At 46.1% G+C, this 19,187-nt stretch overlaps 1 protein-coding gene across 1 annotated transcript in view; it reads right to left on the bottom strand.

Moving 5' to 3' along the window:
• Positions 1-1,713: 1,713 nt before the first annotated feature.
• Positions 1,714-19,187, bottom strand: part of Sppl3 (signal peptide peptidase like 3) — an 82,504-nt gene continuing 65,030 nt past the window's right edge. The window contains exons 4-11 of the mRNA XM_021163589.3: positions 15,205-15,324; positions 14,238-14,316; positions 13,166-13,278; positions 9,923-10,029; positions 9,332-9,495; positions 4,693-4,892; positions 3,989-4,098; positions 1,714-2,834 (exon numbers count right to left, since the gene is read on the bottom strand). Of these exons, the coding sequence (XP_021019248.1) occupies positions 2,763-2,834; positions 3,989-4,098; positions 4,693-4,892; positions 9,332-9,495; positions 9,923-10,029; positions 13,166-13,278; positions 14,238-14,316; positions 15,205-15,324 (965 nt within the window). The 3' untranslated portion in view covers positions 1,714-2,762. The remainder of the gene's footprint in view (positions 2,835-3,988; positions 4,099-4,692; positions 4,893-9,331; positions 9,496-9,922; positions 10,030-13,165; positions 13,279-14,237; positions 14,317-15,204; positions 15,325-19,187) is intronic.

The following is a 19,187-nucleotide window of genomic DNA, read 5'->3' as shown; positions in this document are numbered from 1 at the left end:
TCAAGAGGCTGGCGAGGGCTCCGTGGTTGAGAGCAGTTGTTCTTGCGTAGGATCTGGCTTTGAATTTTAGCACCTACATGGCAACTAGAAAGCACCCCTAGTTCCAGCTCCAGGGGAACTGGATGGCCTCCATGGACACTAGGCACACACACACACATGTATTGTGAATACATACATGGAGGGAAAAAAAAACCCAATTTTCTTTTAAAGGGGTACTTCCAGAGGACCCAGACTTGGTTCCTGGCACCTACATGATCGTTCACAACCATCTCTGACTCCAGTTCCAGAGGATTTGACATTAGACATGCACGTGGTACCCTTAAGACACACAAACACCCCCCCCCCCCCAAAACAGAGAAGAATGGAAACTCCCGTATTAACTCCCGGATCGATCTGACAAGCAGCAGCGTTGCCACACTGGGCCTGGTGAGCTTATAAGCAGAGCATTCCACAGACTCACAAGGCTCTATTCTGAACACTAGTAGCATGGCCACACTCCCTTCCCCACCACCATTTTTTCTTGTGGGTTCAGTTACTCACCTGGGTAGTGGACGCCTGTGCTGGCCTGCTGTAGAGGAACTTCAGCTAGCAGCCCGCTGTCCCACACAGGGTGATACATGGCCATTTTGTTCAGAGGGTGCCCCCCATTATGGCAGCTTGAACGGAACACATCACACTTGGGGCTGAAATGTTCATTATCAGCTCAGCCATGAACAGGTGGGCCTGAGCTTGAATCCAAAAGTGCTGTGCAGGATTTCTCTCCCACAAACTCAGACTAACTTTGCCCAGAACTGAAATGACAACTTCCAGGCACACCTAGCCCTTGGAGTCACCCCCGTCTCCCTAGCATCCCTGAGGCTAAGCTCGGCTCTCCCTTCCCCACCTCCCCTCTCAGCATCCCTGCAGCTCTGTGGACCCGTTCCTGGACACAGCATCCTTGGGGCTGAGGAAGAGGCTCCCCTCAGCACTGAGCGAGGAGCCCATTTCCAGTCTTTGCCAGTGCTGCATGCAGCTAGAGCTCTGCAGGAGCCTCTACACCATGAGTCCCAAGACACGACAGAACCAGAGCTGCAAGCGACAGCTCTGGGGACAGAGTAGCCCAACGGTGGCTGGCAGGGAAAGGTTAACAGGAGCTCAGCTCTGTACCAACCACCAGAAGTGAAGTCAGGACCAAAGCTAGAAAAAGGAGTCATTTATTAGAGACAAAACCAACCCTTCAAACCCCTCGACAGAGTCTGAAGATGACAGAGGAACCAACAGCTTGGTGGCACGCTGCTCCATCGACACGACGGGCTGTGCACTATGCACAATGTCTGCAGGAATGGGGACAGGCAGGCCACGATGCCAGCAGCCCCAGGAAGGAACAGACTCCAGGGCCTGCCGCCTCGCACCCAGGCAGCAGCTAACCAAGTGTGAGGTGATGGTGATGCCAGACTCTCTGCAGCCCACGGACAACAACAGCGTGGGGCCAGGTTTTGAAGTCACAGCAGCAGCCTGCTCTGTCTCCAGCTCCTGGACTTCAGCTCCATTTGCAGAGGCAACTGACATTTGTCCCCACAGCCCGCTGTCACCACAGGTAAACTGAGGCTGTGATCACCACAGCAAGGACAGGGTTGCGTTGCTTTTTTCCGTTTTGTCTTTTCTAAGGGACTGAGGGCATGGAAAATACAGCGCACCAATGAAACGAAATGTCAAAAAAAATACAAAAAAATATAAAATAGAAAAATGTATTTACAGGTAGTACATAACTATGATCAGAAAGCACAAAGACACCGGCTGCTATAATACATGCACTGGTTCAAGAGGCGGTTACTAAAAACTGCGAGGGAAAAGCCTGTAAAAAGAAAAGGGTCAAAAAGTTCAAACTTTTCATCCCTAATTTGCTACACTGATCAAAAGGAGTCCCCATGGCCCACGAGTCTTATCAGTTCAGCGCATCCACAGCTTACAACCGCACGCAACTCTCACGGGAGACAGCAGCGTGTGCGAGGAAGCCACGGTAAACTGATCTACATGCTCACATGACAGCAAGCCCCCGGCGGCTGTATGGCGTGACCTTAGCAGGCTTAGTCGCTGTTTACTCATAGATATCTATGTGCACGTATATATATATGTACGTATGTATAAACCAACCGTGTCCTGCTCACTGCCAACACGGCTGGACACAGTCATTACAACAAATTCTTATGTGTATGTTGTAAGAAGTCATTCAATGTCTGTGGATTTAATAAGTCACTTCACACCACAGAAAATATTTAATAAATCCAAAAGAAAAAAGAAAAAAAATAGGAGGACAGAAGTTCTGCCCTAGGTCTCTGAAATGGAGTCCCCCAGAGGAAACTGGTCCCAAAGTTTTGGAGGGTTCACTGAAGAGACTTCGGTCTGCTAATTCATTTTCGTCCGTTTAGTGTTCAAAGTTCTAGAACAACAACTTGTTGTTTGTAGTTTTTAAATAAGTCAACTTCTCCATCTCCCCACAAGTTAACAGTCTGGTGCAGATCCATAAAAACACGAGGAAGAAGGAGCACCAGGCGAAGGGCCGGTCTGCCCCTTCTGGAAGGGTCCACTCTCCCAGAGCGGAGAAGAGAAGGGCTGTGCAGGGCTCCAGTGCCCTCTGCGAACGCTCCCCTCAGACATACACTCCAGTCACACTGCAGTTCCATGAGCAGGCATGCCTGAGTCAGGCCAGCTTGTAGAGGGAACAAAACTGTGCGGTGAGAGAGGAAGGTGAGGATGGCGCTCTGGTCACCTCTCCCGCGTCATCATACTTCCAGGAACCGGGAGCTGCTGGACTTGGAGTGGAAGGGCTCAGACCACATCCTCCGTAAGTCACCCTGGGACAGGAGGGACACAGTAGAGGTCCAGGGTCAAACAAGAGGCAGCAGTCTGTCCATCCTCCTTTCCTTCCTTCCTATCAGGATGCCAGCGCATCAGCCTTGCTCACTGCAGATGCCCTGACCTGTCTGTGGGGCCCCTCTACGCCTGCCCTGAGGCCTGAGGGAAGTTCTCTCTGGCCTGCTCTGTTTGTAAAAAACCTGGCACCGGGCGTGGTGTTGCACGCCTGTAATCCCAGCACTCGGGAGGCAGGCGGATTTCTGAGTTCCAGGACAGCCAGGCTACACAGAGAAACCCTGTCTGGAAAAAAAAAAAAAAACCCTGGCAAACAAGAAGTCCCTCTGTGGGCTGACAAAGGTACACACAAACTTCAAGGATGTGTACAGTGGATACACACTGGGGAGGCAGAGGCAGTGGGTGTCTCTGAGAGCACCAATCTGGTCCACAGAGCCGCTTCCAGCTAACCAGGGCTACATTAATCACACTGTGAAACCATGTTTCAAAAAGAACAAAATTCCTTAAGAAAAATATTGAGTTGAGGGACAGCAGACATATACTGCCTTAATAGTGTATATTTATTTAGATTTCAATGTATGAGTATTTTGCCTGCCTACAAGCATGTATGTATAGCACATGTGGTGTATACCATGGGTGTGCTCGGTGCCCATGGAAGTCTCAAGGCAGTGCTGGGTCCCCAGGAACTGGGTACTGTGAACCAACAATAGCAAGGACTTGAACCACTGAGCTGTATTTGCAGGCCCGATATTAAGCACTTCTTAGTTCATTCCAAACAAATGGTATTAAAGAACCATCAGGCAGCACCAGGGCCTGGCTGTCTTGTCTGGCATCTGGGAGGTGGAGACTGAACCCAGGGCCTCACAAGCTTCAGCTCCAGTTCTTTAGGTTTCTGCTTCCACACAGGAGCTTCCTAAGTTGCCCACACAGGCCCTAAACTCAAAATTCTCCTGCCCAAGCCCTAAATGGGCTTGGCCCTAGGGCACTGCTGTGATCCAAGCAAGAAGCCTAACAGACAGCACACACCCCTCTTGGCACCCCCTAATCCTTCAGTGGTCTGAGGACGATGACCACAACAGTGTAACTAGGAGCCCTTCCTGTCACAAGTCAGTGCTTCCCCTAGCATCTGCGCTCTCACCTTTAGGTAGGCCATGGTGAGGAGCGGCAATAGGGTAAATGGCACCAAGTAGAGGAGAGCTGGCTGGGCAGCTCGGTGGATGCGAGACGCCACAGTAGCAGTGAGCAGACCTAGGAGAGAGGAATCCATGAGTGGCTCTGACACAGATAACAGGTAGCACTATCAAGGAATCAAGAGACCAGTGAGGGGACTCTGAAAGCCCGCATCCTGCCTCTTAGCCTCCCTCCTTCTCTGCATGTTGGGATGACAGCACTTGCTGACCCTCACTGGGTGGTAGACTGGCAGGAACTCGAGTGTCGTGTATGCAGGTTAGTTAGTGAAGGCAAGCTGCTATCTCATACTTCCTGTGTGTGTGCGCGCGTGCACTGTATGTCTGTCCTAGTCCAACTGTGACGTCCTGTTTGTGGATTGGCTGGAGAATCATTAGTATGGAAAAATCTGAGGACACAGGTGATGTATGCATCAGAGCCATGGAGGCAGCAAACAAAGGATAGCTTATCCAGTGGCTAAACCCTCAGCCTCCCACGTGTGCTGGCTATGCTCTGCACATTCCAGATATAGGCACTCAGCCCCTCAGGATTTCTTCTGGCTATCTAAACAGCAGGCAGTCACTGCTTTTCTGGTTGGCAGCTGGAAGACATGAACTGATGGTGAGCGCTGGAGGAAAGTGAGGGCCCAGCTGCTTTCCTGCTGGCCTTTCTTACCTACAAAGTACCCGATGAGGGTGCAGTGGAAGTAGGAGACCTTCTGCATGCGCCCAGAGATATTGGCTGGGCCAGGGGCCCCACACGAGTCGCCACTGGCTTGTTTCTTGTAGTTGTCATAGCGAAGAACAAAGCATAACAGGAGGCCGGGCATCACAATGTCCCCGATGCCCAGCATAGAGAAGTGACTGCCAGTAGAGCTGAAACACAAGGGCACATGTTAAGGGTACTTGCAGTCTACCATCTCTGCCTTCTGTCTAAAGGTGTTTAAAGACATAAATTGCAGGCACAGTGTCTTTGTGCACTAGGCAAAGGTTATTTTTGTGTTTGTTAAATGCTGATTTCTCTGCTCTCGTATCTGGTTTCAATCTGGACACAGCATTGTAGTGCTTAGGACAAGGATCTCCTGTCTCAACTTTGTGTAAACAATTCTTACCATTTATTCTCTGCCTTGTCAATAAATGCTGATAAACACATTATGGACTAGCAAAGGTAAAGAAATATAGCTGCTGTATTAATCCACTGATTCCGCTTACATAAAAATCATTTTACAATAAAAGGATTCCTTTGTTTCTTTTGGTTTAAGACAGGGTCTCACTGTAGCCCGGCCTGAAACTAACTATACAGACAAGGCCACTTGAAACTATAAAAAGCTACTTGCTTCTGTCTCCCAAATCCCAGGAATGAAGGCGTGTGCCACCATGATACCATCCCCGCCCCGCCCCCATTTGCTTTTTGTTTGTTGTTTTGAGATAGGATCTTGCTATGGGGCCAAGGCTGGTCTCAAAGTTAAGACTCTTCCTTAGCCTCCTGAATCCTGGCATTATTGGCATGAGCCACTATGGCAGGCTCAACATGAGCTTTTCAATGCGCAAAGATCCCAGAATCTCCAAGGTGGGAGCACTCAGTGTTTGCTGGGCAATTCACACACAGGCACCTTATGCGAGTGTCACCTCTGTGACACCTTCACCCCTGAAGTATAAATCAGACCTATCACCATGTTGAAGAAATAAACTTCCTCAGTGCAAAATCGCTCCCCACACCTGGGGAAAATAAGAAGAAAGTTCTTTACTGAAAGACTAAAATAGCACGAGGCAGACTGTGGCCAGGATGTCACTAACTACACACAGGGAAGACTTGTTCAGTCCACATACGCTCTCACTCTTCAGTCTCTCTTGGAGCCTGGGCCTAAGGTAAGGTACACTCTGAACAAATTATACAGACAGGAGGCGGCCAGTCTGGCCACTTAGGCAAATGGGGGTCACACAGAGGAGGTCCCACACACTTTCATTTCAAGTCCACAGGTATTTTCTCAACAGTTGTCACCCAGAGAGAGTCACCCTGCTCTCGGGGACTGGACGGATGTTGCTCCTTAAAGGTATGTATGTCTTGTGTTCTAGGACTGGCCCTAGCTGCTGGTTCTAAGTCAGGATGTCTCCTTGGTTATGGGAGTGGAGTCTAATAGGATGAATCCCTAGCATCCTAAATTCTCCCTAGCAGGCCTCGTTCGCACTACTTACCTTCTAGTATTTGGGAGGTAACATTGCTTTGGCTAAGCCCCACTTGTGACTTAATGTCTCCTTAGCAACTCTTCTAGGAAATCCTTTACAGTGTCAACTCTGCCGCTCTGTGTTTCTTCTACATCAGACTGAAGAGCACACTAGCTTTGCTAAAATTACTTCACTGAGATTGTTACCATGAAAATACTTTTACAAATGTCTCAAAGGAAAAACAAACAAACAAAAAACCAAACCAGATTCTGTTCATTTCAGTCAAGTGTACAAATCAGAAGCTGCAGCCACACTGTGAAGGAAGAGTCAGGGCGATAAGGAGCAGCATCACAACTGACATCAGACAGATGCCAGCACAGCTGGAAGGCACGAGCAGTGACAGTGGGAACCTCGTCCCACCTCCCAGGCAGTAAGTGGTCTGGTGAGAACAAGGTGCTCTCAAGCCTTAAGTGCTGGGCCTGGCATCCCAGTGCCTGCTCGAGTATGACAGGGCAGCAGCAGGAACAGACGTCCCTGCCCCTCTTGTGTCTCTGAGGGCTCAGAACTAGAGGTGGTTCTAGGTGGGAAGTAGTTGCTCTGAAGGCTTAACTAGGAATGGCCACACCCCAGTCTGAGGACTGCTGTATGAGGTAGGTCTGGAGTCTGGTTAGGCTGAGTTGAGGTGGCTCAGACAGTAGGGACACAGTGGGTGGCAGTCCTGCTGCTCAGGTGAGGATAACCCATATTCCAACAGAGCACTGGATTTCTGCAGCCCCACATCCCAGGGCGAGTGGGACATCAAAGTGTTGTGCTTGGTTCTCACCACCTAGCCCAGGACTCTCTTTGTTTCCTCATTTTCCAGAACACTAGAGACCTCTCTCTACTGGAACAAACTGGGAGACTCTAAAGCAGGTGTTCTCAGCCTTCTCAATGCTGTGACACTTTAATACCGTTCATGTTGTGGTGACCCTCAACCTTATAAGACTATTTTTATTGCTACTTCATAACAGTAATTTTGCTACTGTTATAAACCATAACATAATTGATGTTTTCTGATGGTCTTATGACCCCCGTGAAAGTGTCATGCCCACAAGGGGCTGAGAACCACAGATCTAAGTAAACGTAGACAACATTTTTTGAGACAGGGTTTCTCTGTGTAGCCCTGGCTATACTCAAGAAATCTGCCTGTCTCTGCCTCCCCAGTACTGGGATTAAAGATGTGCACAACCCAGCTAAATTTAGGTTATTTAGACTAAAAAAGTACATGTCTACAGAATATCCCAACAGCTACAGAATACACATTCATCTCAGCAGTCTGTGAAATTTTAAGAAAATACAACCACATCACATTTCAGGTGATAAAGCAAGTCTTAAAGATCCCTGAGATAACGTCCTGCACTTTATCAGGTTGTGAGATCAGAAGCAGAGTTGAGTAAGTGAGAAGACTACAGAGCCTGTCTGTGTCTTGGTTTGAGTAAGAAATGCCCCATAGGCTTGTGTGTATAAATATTTGGCCCCCAGCTGGTGGCTCTGTTTTCCAAAATTTTGAAGCCATTAGGAGGTGAGGCCTACAGGGAGGGAGGGGTCCCCCTGGGGCGATGGTGGTAGTGTACAGAGGGACTCTGTTACCTGATGCTCAGAGCAAGCCGTGTCTCAAGTTTCCACCACTAGAGTCGAAAGCCCAGCCATCACACATACCTCCCTTGCTGGGATGGACCGTATCCCCTTAAATCATGAACAGGATAAGCCTCTTATAGGTGCTTCTGTGGGGATTTTGTTACTTGGACAAGAAGGTAACACACTACACAAACACTGAACAATACAGTCTTGAGTAACAGTGGTCAATGAAGAAATAAAAACTACAACATTTCAGAGCTCTCTGGACACAACAGACACAGCTCTAATGTTACCTTTACAGCTTTTAGTATTTCCATTTAAAACTATCACTAAACTTTTAAGACATCAAAGCCTCTCAGCACAAGTAAAGGAAATCAGTGGACAGGGGTGAGGTGGGGTGGGGGAATGTGAGTCAGACTGAAGCAGCAGGGGGTTTTACAATCAATGGATTCTTTGAAATTTTATGTTCCCCAAATTGGAAGATCAAGGTGAAATGGATAAATCCCTAGATATATACGATCAGCTGAAATTAAATCAAGGTTGTGATAACTCCAACAGATCTAGAGTGAGCAATGAAGTCAGCACTAAGGGAAAACCCACAACGGCACAGACACATTCCTGCAGACCTGAGACAATCTGCATGGTCAAACTACTTCACACAGACCAGAAAGGACACTGGCAAACTCACTACACTGAGCCAGGGTTAACTTTCCTACCAGGCAAAGTCCAGGTAAGGACTCCCATCTTCCCTGGTGCTGCAGGCAGAAGACTTGTCAATAAAAATTCTTGCAACTGAAGTCAACAGCACACTAAAGACCACGCCCACAGTCAGGCTCACTCACTCTGAGAAGGCTCAACTCAAGCTATGTGCTCCTTGCATGTCTAGCCATAGACAGACAAGATTTTTGGTAATGGCTTCAACAGCATACGTAATACCAAAAACTGACAAACAGGATTGCATTAGGGCTCCAACCAAATGAAGCAAACAAAAGTGAAGAAAGAGCTTGTATTTATGTTACCAGGGACTAATAACTACAATATATAAAGAACTCAAAACTTGAAACAAAGTAACCAATAGGAACTGAATTGAACAGAGTTCTCAGAGGTATAAATGACTAATAAACACTTGAAGAGAGTCATCATCTTTAGGAAATATAATTAAAAAAAAAAAGCACAGTGTGATTCTATGCCACCAGAGTAGTCCCTGTGGAGACAACAGAGGCCCGGTGTGGTGGACCTCGGCTTAACCCTCAGCACTCAGCTGCCAGATCCCTGAGTTACTGGCTCACCAGAGTTAATACCTTGAGATCCTATGAAGGGGAAAAGTAAAAACAACAACAAAACCCCAAAAACCAGACATGCCAGGGCAAGCGCATGTGACGAATTCACAACACTACATGCTAACCTTAAATTCTCCACCCAGGTACAGTAGCACAGGTACGCAGATGATGGCCCTTCCCAGTGTGGGGCAAGGATATTGGTGAAGGCAGTGTATTCCGTGATGTGGAAAGGGGACCCCAGGCCAGTCCTACCTTGGGAAGACCAATTTTCCAGGCAAAGACAGGCGAGGAACATCACGCCCCACATTGGGTCCCAGGTGGAGCTTCCGGGACAGAACGTCAAGGGGATTGTCAGCTGGCTGTGTGGCCACTTTCACCATGACATTACTGTTGAAGATGTAGGCTGAGAAGAACACCTGCCAGGATAAAGAGATGCTGTACCAGGAGCTGCCAGCCACCCACAGTAGCCAGTAGCCATCTCTGCCCTAATGGCTCGACCCTAACGCATCAGACTCTGACTTTATGTTTGTGGAGCCTGCAGGCTGCAGTCTTTTTCCACACTCACAGCCACTCCCTGACCAGTGGAATCCAGGAGAGCTCACTCCTATGCAAGAGCCCTCGCCAGCACGCTGCCTGTTCACCCGTCACAGGACACTGCCTGCTGTATCACGTGGCCACCAACAAACAGTGCCAGGATGCCCATACATGACTAAGACCTGCGCTCCACACCAGAGGGAATCAATCACCTCAGACTGTCGGCATGCCAGGCTTTGGGGATTCAGACAGCTTTGAGCAGCAACCACTTCAACTAAATTCAGAAAAGAACAGGAAGTACACACTCACCCAGAAGACATCGTAGATGAGAAGCCCTGAGAGAAGCAGGCAGGAAACCTTGAGGCTTGGCAGGCGGACAAAGGCGATCATGGCAACACAGAGACCCATGGCCAGAGCTAGAGTGTAGAGGAAGAATGGGATCAGCGTGTGGATGGAGGTCTCTTTCCATAAGCTCTTGACTGGCCAGCCCCAAGTGCTCTGATAATTGTTTCTACTGGGCAGACCATCCACCAGGACCTGCTAGGGTGTGAGGTAGGTCACAGCATTCTGCCATACAAGGCTGGGCAGCCTGCAGGTCTGCACTGGGGTCTGTGTCATCCTGAGCTATATGAGATGTCCGCACTCCTGTCTTGACACTCTATTCCTCTGGTCAGAGCATATTACCCTATTAAAAAGCCAATTTAGCTGGCCAGAGTGATGCATACATTAAGCCTAGCACTCATGAGGGGAGAGGCAGGCAGATCTCTGAGTTCAAGGCCAGCATGGTCTACAGAGTGAGGCCTTGTCTTAAAAAAAAAAAAGCTAACTTATTCCTGAGTCCTCTCCCTTCAATCAGGCACCATTCCAATAATTCACTGTTTTCTCTATTTATATTTTCCCTATCAGTCCATCAATGTAATATCTACAACATTTTAATCTCGACATATTTGCCAATGTGGTTGTCTTCAGACACACCAGAAGAGGGCATCGGATCCCATTACAGATAGTTGTGAGCCACCATGTGGTTGCTGGGAATTGAACTCAGGACCTTCAGAAGAGCAGTCAGTGCTCTTAACCTCTGAGCCATCTCTCCAGCCCTGGGATATACATTCTTTCATTTTAACTGTGCAGAGTTTTAAGTGTGTATGATGTTTCAGGGTTTTAAGCATGTATAGTGATTTTACAATTCTTTTATTACATTTATTTCTTAGGGCATATGTTTAGGTCAAAAGACAACTCGTGGGAGTCAGTTCTCTTTGGCTAATGTGGTCCCCAGGACTGAACTTGGGTTAACCTTCTTTACTCTTTGAGCCACATTACCACATTCAGTGAATCTTAGTTCGTGTTGGTACTCATTCTGAAAGGAGAGAGAACTATAGATATAAAATATAATTAGACAAGTGGTGAGGTTCACACCTTTAATCCCAGTGCTCAGAGGCAGAAGGAGGCAGATCTCTGAACTGAAGGCCAGCCTGGCCTACAGAGCAAGTTCCAGGACAGCCAGGGCTACACAGAGAAACCCTGTTTGGAACACACACAGTAAATATAGAAAACCTTTACTGGGGGGACGTCATGCCTGGAAATTTATCTTTAGAAAATCATGTATGCTGTGACACAGCTCAAAAGTGCACTTGCCTAGGTGGATCAGAGTGATGCCACATCTATCCCAAGGAGTAGACCTAGCACGTTTATCTTAGGTGTTTAAAAAGACAATGTAAGGACACAGAAACAGTTAAATGACACACGTACTTCAGAATGCTCTAGAGCTATTTCGGATGTTTCTTTCTATGACGATACTGGCATATACTATGGCTATAAAGAAGAAGAACACCACAACGAATCACTCAATACATGGGTTCTGCCGGGCGGTGGTGGCGCACGCCTTTAATCCCAGCACTTGGGAGGCAGAGGCAGGTGGATTTCTGAGTTCGAGGCCAGCCTGGTCTACAAAGTGAGTGCCAGGACAGCCAGGGCTACACAGAGAAACCCTGTCTCGAAAAAACAAAACAAAAAACCACGGGTTCTGCGGATGCCTGCAGAACCAGAAGGGGTGGGAGCCTTCAGAGCTGCAGTTACAGGCTGTTGAGAGCTTCCTGACAGGAGTGCCGGAGAACTGAACTCAGATCCTCTGCCAAGAGCAGGAAGTGTTCCTACCCACTGAGCAGATTCTACCCAAGTATCTGTTTTTATCTATTATATTTGTAATATTTATTTCCACTTATATGAAGAAATATCTACCTGAAAACTTGTCTTATAAGCCAAAATGGGGGAAATAACTATGAATGAGCGATAAAACTGGTTACAGAGCAGTCTTCTAAAGGAAGAACTAGTGAGTGGTTATGGCTGCCTGCCTTAGGAAAGCCCATGGGCACATGCCAGGGCCACGGAGAAACTGCACTGGTGTAGCATAAGGCACAGGGGCGGGAAGGCCCAGGACTGAGTCTGTGAGGACTGTCCATAGCAGGCTCGCATCTCCTTTGCTGGCAGCTCAGCTTCCTTCTGCTCAATCATTATAGGCATATAGAATTGGTATGCGAAGCAAACATTCACTGATGATTATAAACTTAAAAGACATAATTTTACTACTGGAGACAAAAAACACTGCATACTAATACCATGCTAGACATTTTTACATGAACTAGTCTTGGCTGAGTGATACTGTCTAGGAAATACTTTCACTACTCCATAGAGATGATAGCTGTCACTGCCAAGAATGTGGCTTTGCATATGTATACAATACCAAATGTCAGAAGTATGCTTATGACTATTTTGGAAACTTAAGTATTCTATCCTAATTTGAAGCCAAAATTTATTCCATTGTTTTTTGTATTTTTTTTTTTTAATTAAAATCTAGGCCAGCAACTCAAAACAGCAATTTTTTTTATTATCATTTTTTTTTCTTTGAGAGGGTTTCACTGTGTGGCCCTGGTGCCCTGGTGCCTGTAATTTGCTTTATAGATCAGGTTGACCTTGAACTCACAGAGGTCCTCCTGCTATTGCAATGCTGGACCTAAAAAGCTTGTGCCAGCATGGTCTACAGAATTCGTTCCAGGATAGCCAGCCTAGAGAAACTTTGTTTTGGAACAAACACACACATGTGCCACTATGTCTGCTTCAAATAGCAACTGTAACCCCACCCCACCCCATCCCACCCAACCAGAGCTATGCTAATTCAATATTTACATGCTCAAAAATGGCAGCAGAATATGAAAAGCCTCTGAGCTCTATTACACCACTGTGTTTCTCTGAGAGAGAAGATGTGGAGTTGAAGTACAAACAGTGCAACTATAGCATACATATGCACCAGTATGAGCTGAGGTCTTTGAGTCAGGGCATGCTGTGTCAGAAAGAGGCTTTCAGTGAAGGCACATGATGCTGCAGTACCCATGCACCACGCCAAAGCCGTGGTTTCACTGTGTGTTTGATTCTGAATTAACTTTTGCTGTTCACAATTGTTTTTGAAATTTACACATCCACACTGGTCCCACAGTTGAGGCCGTGACCTATAAACCACACGAGGTTCAGTCACAGCCTATGTACGTCATCACTCACCATCCATGAGAAGCCAGTGGCCAGTGAGAACCCAGATGAGGACGAGCATGACAGACAGGGAGAACGACAGCAGCTCGGCAGCAGTGAAACGACCACAGCAACCGAAGGAAATCCTGGAAAAGACATTGGCTGGACTGAGGGGCACTGAGCGGCACTCAGTGGCTGACTGACCCCGTGACCAGTGTTCACATTGACTGGATCAGAGCAGGGCGATACCTAAAACCCAGGATCATAGAAGACCCAAGCCTCGCTGGCGTCATCTATGAAATACTCAGGGATTATCCATCAGCTCCCACATGGGAATGCAGTTCATTTTCTTAGTTTATATTTTATCATTACTATCACTGTGTGTATGTGTGTGTGGGGGGTATGAGTGGAGGTCAGGTGAGAGAGCATTGTGAAGTCAGTCTGTCCTTCCACTGTGTAGTCCAAGAATTGAGCTCAGGCCATGAGGATTAAGTAGACAAGCACTTTTACCCACTGAACCACTGCACTAAGACTATTTTTTTTAATACTAAGTTATCAACATTGCTGTCTAAACGTATAATGTAAAAGAATCAGTCTCTGGGAGTTAAATATAAGGCAAATCTTATTCTTAAGAGAAAAATAAAATCAAGAAAGGAACAGATTCCATTCATTTAGCAACGATGAGATAATACGTGTAAGATGGGGAAATGTACTTGGCCGTCACTCATTTTTGAAAATCCAGATGCCACAGATGATTATTATCCAAGGCCACCTCCATCCATGTCTGTGGAGCAATGGCTCCTGGGGGAAGATGTCAACAGTGCAGTGGGCCAAGGCAGCAGTACCTGCAGGCCACCAGAGACCCACAGAGTCTTGAATGCAAGCACTGTTCTGCTCTCCCCGCTTCCTTCCTACTCTAGCTGACAGGGAGCAGACGACAGCAGATGACAGTGATCCCACGTGTGAGGGTGTCTGCATTTCCTATGCCACAGGAAGGGAAGGGAGATTCTATCTCCAAGTTTAAAAAGGACATATGCACGTCACTCCCCAGTCTCTAGCCAACACCCTTTACTCTTACCCTAAAGGGAAAGTCCTGAGTACTCACTTGTTCTGAGGTGAGCAGGGCCTTGTTAAATACTGGCACATCGGGAGAAGAAGAAAAGCAAAAGCTATTGTTGCAAGAACTAGGAAAAGAAAATATGTTTCATTAATTTTTTTCTTTACTCATTACAGGGAAAAATGGCATAACTCATGGAAGATGGTTTTCTAATATATTTTTCTTAGCAAGTAGAAAAGTTACCTAAATGATCTTTCCCCTATTTGTCTGCTTGTGCTGAAGCTGGGACCCAGGGACCGTATGTATAAACGTATGTATGTATGTATGTTACATATGTACATGGCACTGAACTGTGTGCCCAGGAGAGGTCTTTCACTATTGCATGAACAGCTAGCTACATTAAAAACAAAAACCTAGCACCTAGTGTGCCATAGATGGGGACAGGGAATGCTGTTCTTATTCTCTTGTAACTCAGGAAGAAGGAACTCCCAGCAGTCAGAAGACACACTCTTAAAGTCACCTATCTTTGGATAATATTGTTCCTGTATGTCCATCCTTGCCTAGCCTGGAAACACTGCAAAGCTGGCAGCTGTGATTAGCTGTCAATATTTCTCCCTTTTTGTTTTGTTTTGTTTTGTTTTGGTTTTGAGACAAGGTTTCTCTGTGTAGCCTGGCTGTCCTGGAACTCACTCTGTAGACCAGGCTGGCCTCGAACTCAGAAATCCGCCTGCCTCTGCCTTCCAAGTGCTAGGATTAAAGGCGTGCGCCACCACTGCCTGGCTTTCAATATTTCTATCTGCAGACGCATTAGTAGAGGATGCTAACAGCCACTGTGATTAACAAGACCTGTGAGTTGTCTGCCAGAAACAAGTCACAACTACTTGGCATCACTAAAGTTCCTGAGTTTTCCAATCCCTGGCTTTCTTGAAGACTCTGGTAACAGATAATGAACTCACATGGCATGGCACATACATTACAATTTTGATTCCTTTTAGTAAACTTGCAGCTAAATTACCTGCTGTACATATTGTGAAAACGACTTGAACTGAATCAAAGAAGAAGAACATGACGAGGAGAGAGACAGACGCTCCAATCGGGAGGAACAGTGCTTGGGTGGAATCAATGGTCTGGATGCCTGAAGAGAAAAACAGGACACATTAACCCTTACTTCGTAATGGCAACATAACCCCCCCACCCCACCCCACCCCCCGCCTTCATAGACTACTGCACAGGCTAAGCCTGAGGTAACAGGTTATCAGAGAAATGCCTCAATATGTGGCCAGAAGGGAATTCACTCTACCCCAGAGGGTTTAAGCACTGAAGTGCATTTTTAAATTGTCCTTTTATTTGCTGTGTATGGAGTACTGCCCGCATGCAGGTCTGTGTACACACAGTACCCACAGAAAATCAAAAGACGGCCCCAGATCCCCTAGACCTAGACTTACAAACAGCTGTTAGCTGCTGTGCACACGGGTGCTGAGAATCAAACGTTGCAAGAACAGCCAGTGCTCTTAACTGCCGAGCCATCCTCCCAGCTGCTTGGTGAACTGGAATTGGACCTCAGTTTCTAGGCCTGCCATGACCTCAGTCTTTATCCAAACTCCATGTTCTACAGTGGCCATCCTTGTCCTTCAAGGAACATGCCTGTGCATTTTACAGTAACTCATGAAACATAGAGGGTTCCTGGGATTAATGTGTGGCTTCCGGGCCCTAAGGCTTTCAACGAGAGAGGATAAGCTCTTGCTGTCCTTGGTGCCTTCAGTCTGACAGTGACCAAACACACAGCCACCCACCTGTCTGCCCTCTCCACCCCTGCCTCCTGAGGGCAGAGATTAAAGGCATGGATCCTACTGCCACTGCCCAGCTTCTTGGGAGGGGGTGGTGGTGGTGGTGGTGGTGGTGGTGGTGGTGGTGGTGGTGGTAGTGGTTTGACTGTGAAATTTTAAGGTATCAGAAGAGGAGATCAAAGAGAAAAGTCCTGGGACAGAGCAGGATACAGCTCAGTGTTCTTTCTTAATTCTTGGCTGCCCACTGGAATCACGGAGAGAGATTTTCATTATTTGGAATTACAGTTACTTATTTACTTACTTATTATTTATTCTCTGTGTCTGTATGTGGGTGGTGGTCAGAGGACAGTGTGTGGGGTTGTAGCCTTCTCCCATGTGGGTTCCCAGGCTCAGGAGCCCACGCCTTTACCAGCTGAGCCACCCTGCCAGTTCTGAAGAGATCGTCTTTAAACATTATACTAATTAGATAATTAAATCTCTAGGAGTTAGGTCTAGCTAAAATTCTACACAGAAATGTTAATTTTGCATCAGGAGCTGAGACCTGTGAGCAGAGTAACTGCAGAGAAGGGAGTATCAGAATCTGATGGTGGCTGAATGAGGGACCCCGCACGTTCTGTATGCCATAGACCTAATTAATCCTCCTGAGATGTCATATGAAAACTGTCTCACAAGCGATTATAATAAATATTTAAAGTAGAAATCTGTGTTAAGGCTGCAAGTAAATGACCCTTTCAAGATGGAACTTAAGCATCAAGGGTAGAAAATGACAAGGGGACATTTAAAGCTATTGTTAACACTGGGGAGAGCTGACAGTGGTTAGGATTTCACACACTGTTCTTGCAAAGGACCTGAGTTCAGTTCACAGTAACCACATCAGGCAGGTCACAACTACCCGTGTATCTGAAGCTCCAGGGGATCTGATGCACTCTTGTGGCCTCTGTGAGCACCCACACTCTTGTGCCCATACCCTCCCATATACACATGCACATAATCTTTAAAATTAATAAATCTTACACACACACACACACACACACACACACACACACACACACACCCCTCTGCTGACCTTACACTAGGCTTGGGGACTGTCAGCAGAGCTTATTGTTTGGCAAAGGCACTTGTGCCAAGCCTGATGTCCTGGACCTGTGTGGTGGAAGAAAGGGGACTCCCATATCCACACACATGCACACTGAGCAAGAAGAAAGTAATATACATTTTAAAAGAACAAACACACAGAAACAGGGACAGAGGCAAAAGCCTATAAAGATTATGGCTCAAGAACATTCTAAGCTATATTAAGCTATATAATGAGACTGTTTTAAAATAAAAAATGAAAACAAAAAGCTCTTCTCATAGGAATTTAAATTTGCCTATCCCAAGAGGTATTTAGAACTTTAGGGGTAATACAACATTAAATATTTTTTTAATCCAAAATTGCTTCTTAGCAGTGAGGTGGAAGGGTGTAGTAATTAATTTACTTAGGACTGTTAGAGCCATGCTTGGGAAAACTGACTGAAGTAAGGTAACAAAAAGGCCTGACTCAGGAAACAGTCTGCTCTGCGCTACAGGAACAGAGGAGCCCTAGTGTGAGCACCTAGAGGATAAAGCTGTATGAAATCCCTTCCCCTAAAGAGTTCTCAACTCTTCTGTAGCTCACAGATTTCACAAAAGAAAACAATAGTTTTGAAAATAAATGATTTTAAAGTAAGAACAAAACCCCTTTTAAAAACCTAAACCACCAGGTGGTGGTGGTGCAAGCCTTTAATCCCAGCACTTGGGAGGCAGAGGCAGGTGGATTTCTGAGTTCGAGGACAGCCTGGACTACAAAGTGAGTTCCAGGACAGCCAGGGCTACACAGAGAAACCCTGTCTCGAAAAACCAAAAAAAAAAAAAAAAAGAAAAAAACAAAAAACAAAACAAAACAAAAAAACCTAAACCATGTCCACATTCTTTCCTCTCCTGTAAAACAAAGCATGCTATAGTCTACAGATAAAGTCAGCTTGTCTGTGGGTGTGGTTAATTCCCAGCAATCACCACTCTGAGACTATTTATTAATAAATGCTTAGGCCATTGATGAGCTTCGGTTTGTTCTTCAACTCACTCTTAATCTATTATCCCTTCTGTCCTAACCTGGGTTCAGCGACAAGGCTGGTTCTCTCGCCTTGTCTCCTTATGTCCATCTCCTTGTCTTTGTATGTCCAGCCTTCTGGGAAAATCTCACCATAGTTTCAGACTATTTCCCAGAATTCTCTCTATTCCTGCCGGATGTCCCACCTCCTATTTTCTGACTCAGCTCATAGGCCATAAGCATTCTTACTGGCGTGTGGCGTGTGTGAGAGATCTACATGTCCTGCCTATCTGTGATCCAAGTGAGTCGAGGCACGTGTATTAGAACAAGGGAACACTTGATATATGGTGACTTTGAGGTCATCCTGACCTACACAAAACCCTGTCTACTCAAACCAAAATATGAACACAAAAATTAAGATACCTGTTAGAACAAAGATTACGTTAGCAAGTCTGTAAGATATATTTATAATAAACTTGCTTTACCTTAGCATGTTAACTACAACACAAATGAATACAAGAACAATGAGAATATTAAAATACAGTTTCTCTTCTGAAATCAGTAATTTTAAAGCAAGAGAAGACATCAGTGGGCAAGTGGAGCTCTTGAGTTGCTGCCGATGCACTTTTGGGTGCCAGAGACAATGGTTCTACAAGGGAGGGGGCTAGCCAATTAGATATTCTGAACAAACTTCAATGATTTAAAAGCAAACTTAAGTAAAACAAGACATTTCAACATAACAATCATAATCACAAAGGCTTACACAGTCTTACACAGTTAACCTAAGAAAAAGGCACCCTGGAATCTAAACCTATATACGATAGCATCATTTTAATTTTTTTTTTTTGCTTGCTTTGGAACTCAGCCTGTTATAGTCCAGGCTGGCCTCTAACTTACAAGCAGGACCTAACTCCTTACCCTATACCCCTTCCTCTCAGTCCAGCTCACATCATTATCAGTTAATGCAGCCATAGGCAAATCACACTGATGTTGTCAGAATAAACTGACATGTTACACTACTTTGTATCTTTTGATTAAATATCCACCAAATTATCACAGACTGAAAACAGGAGGGATATCTAGTTTTTATGGTCTCTGCAGTCTAAATGGGGCAATTAAAGATGTGTAGATCCACCAATGACC

Source organism: Mus caroli, unplaced genomic scaffold (assembly GCF_978045245.1).
Source record: "Mus caroli unplaced genomic scaffold, Mus_caroli_1 scaffold_4, whole genome shotgun sequence".
Taxonomy (NCBI): domain Eukaryota; kingdom Metazoa; phylum Chordata; class Mammalia; order Rodentia; family Muridae; genus Mus; species Mus caroli.
This window is presented reverse-complemented; position numbering and strand designations above follow the sequence as displayed.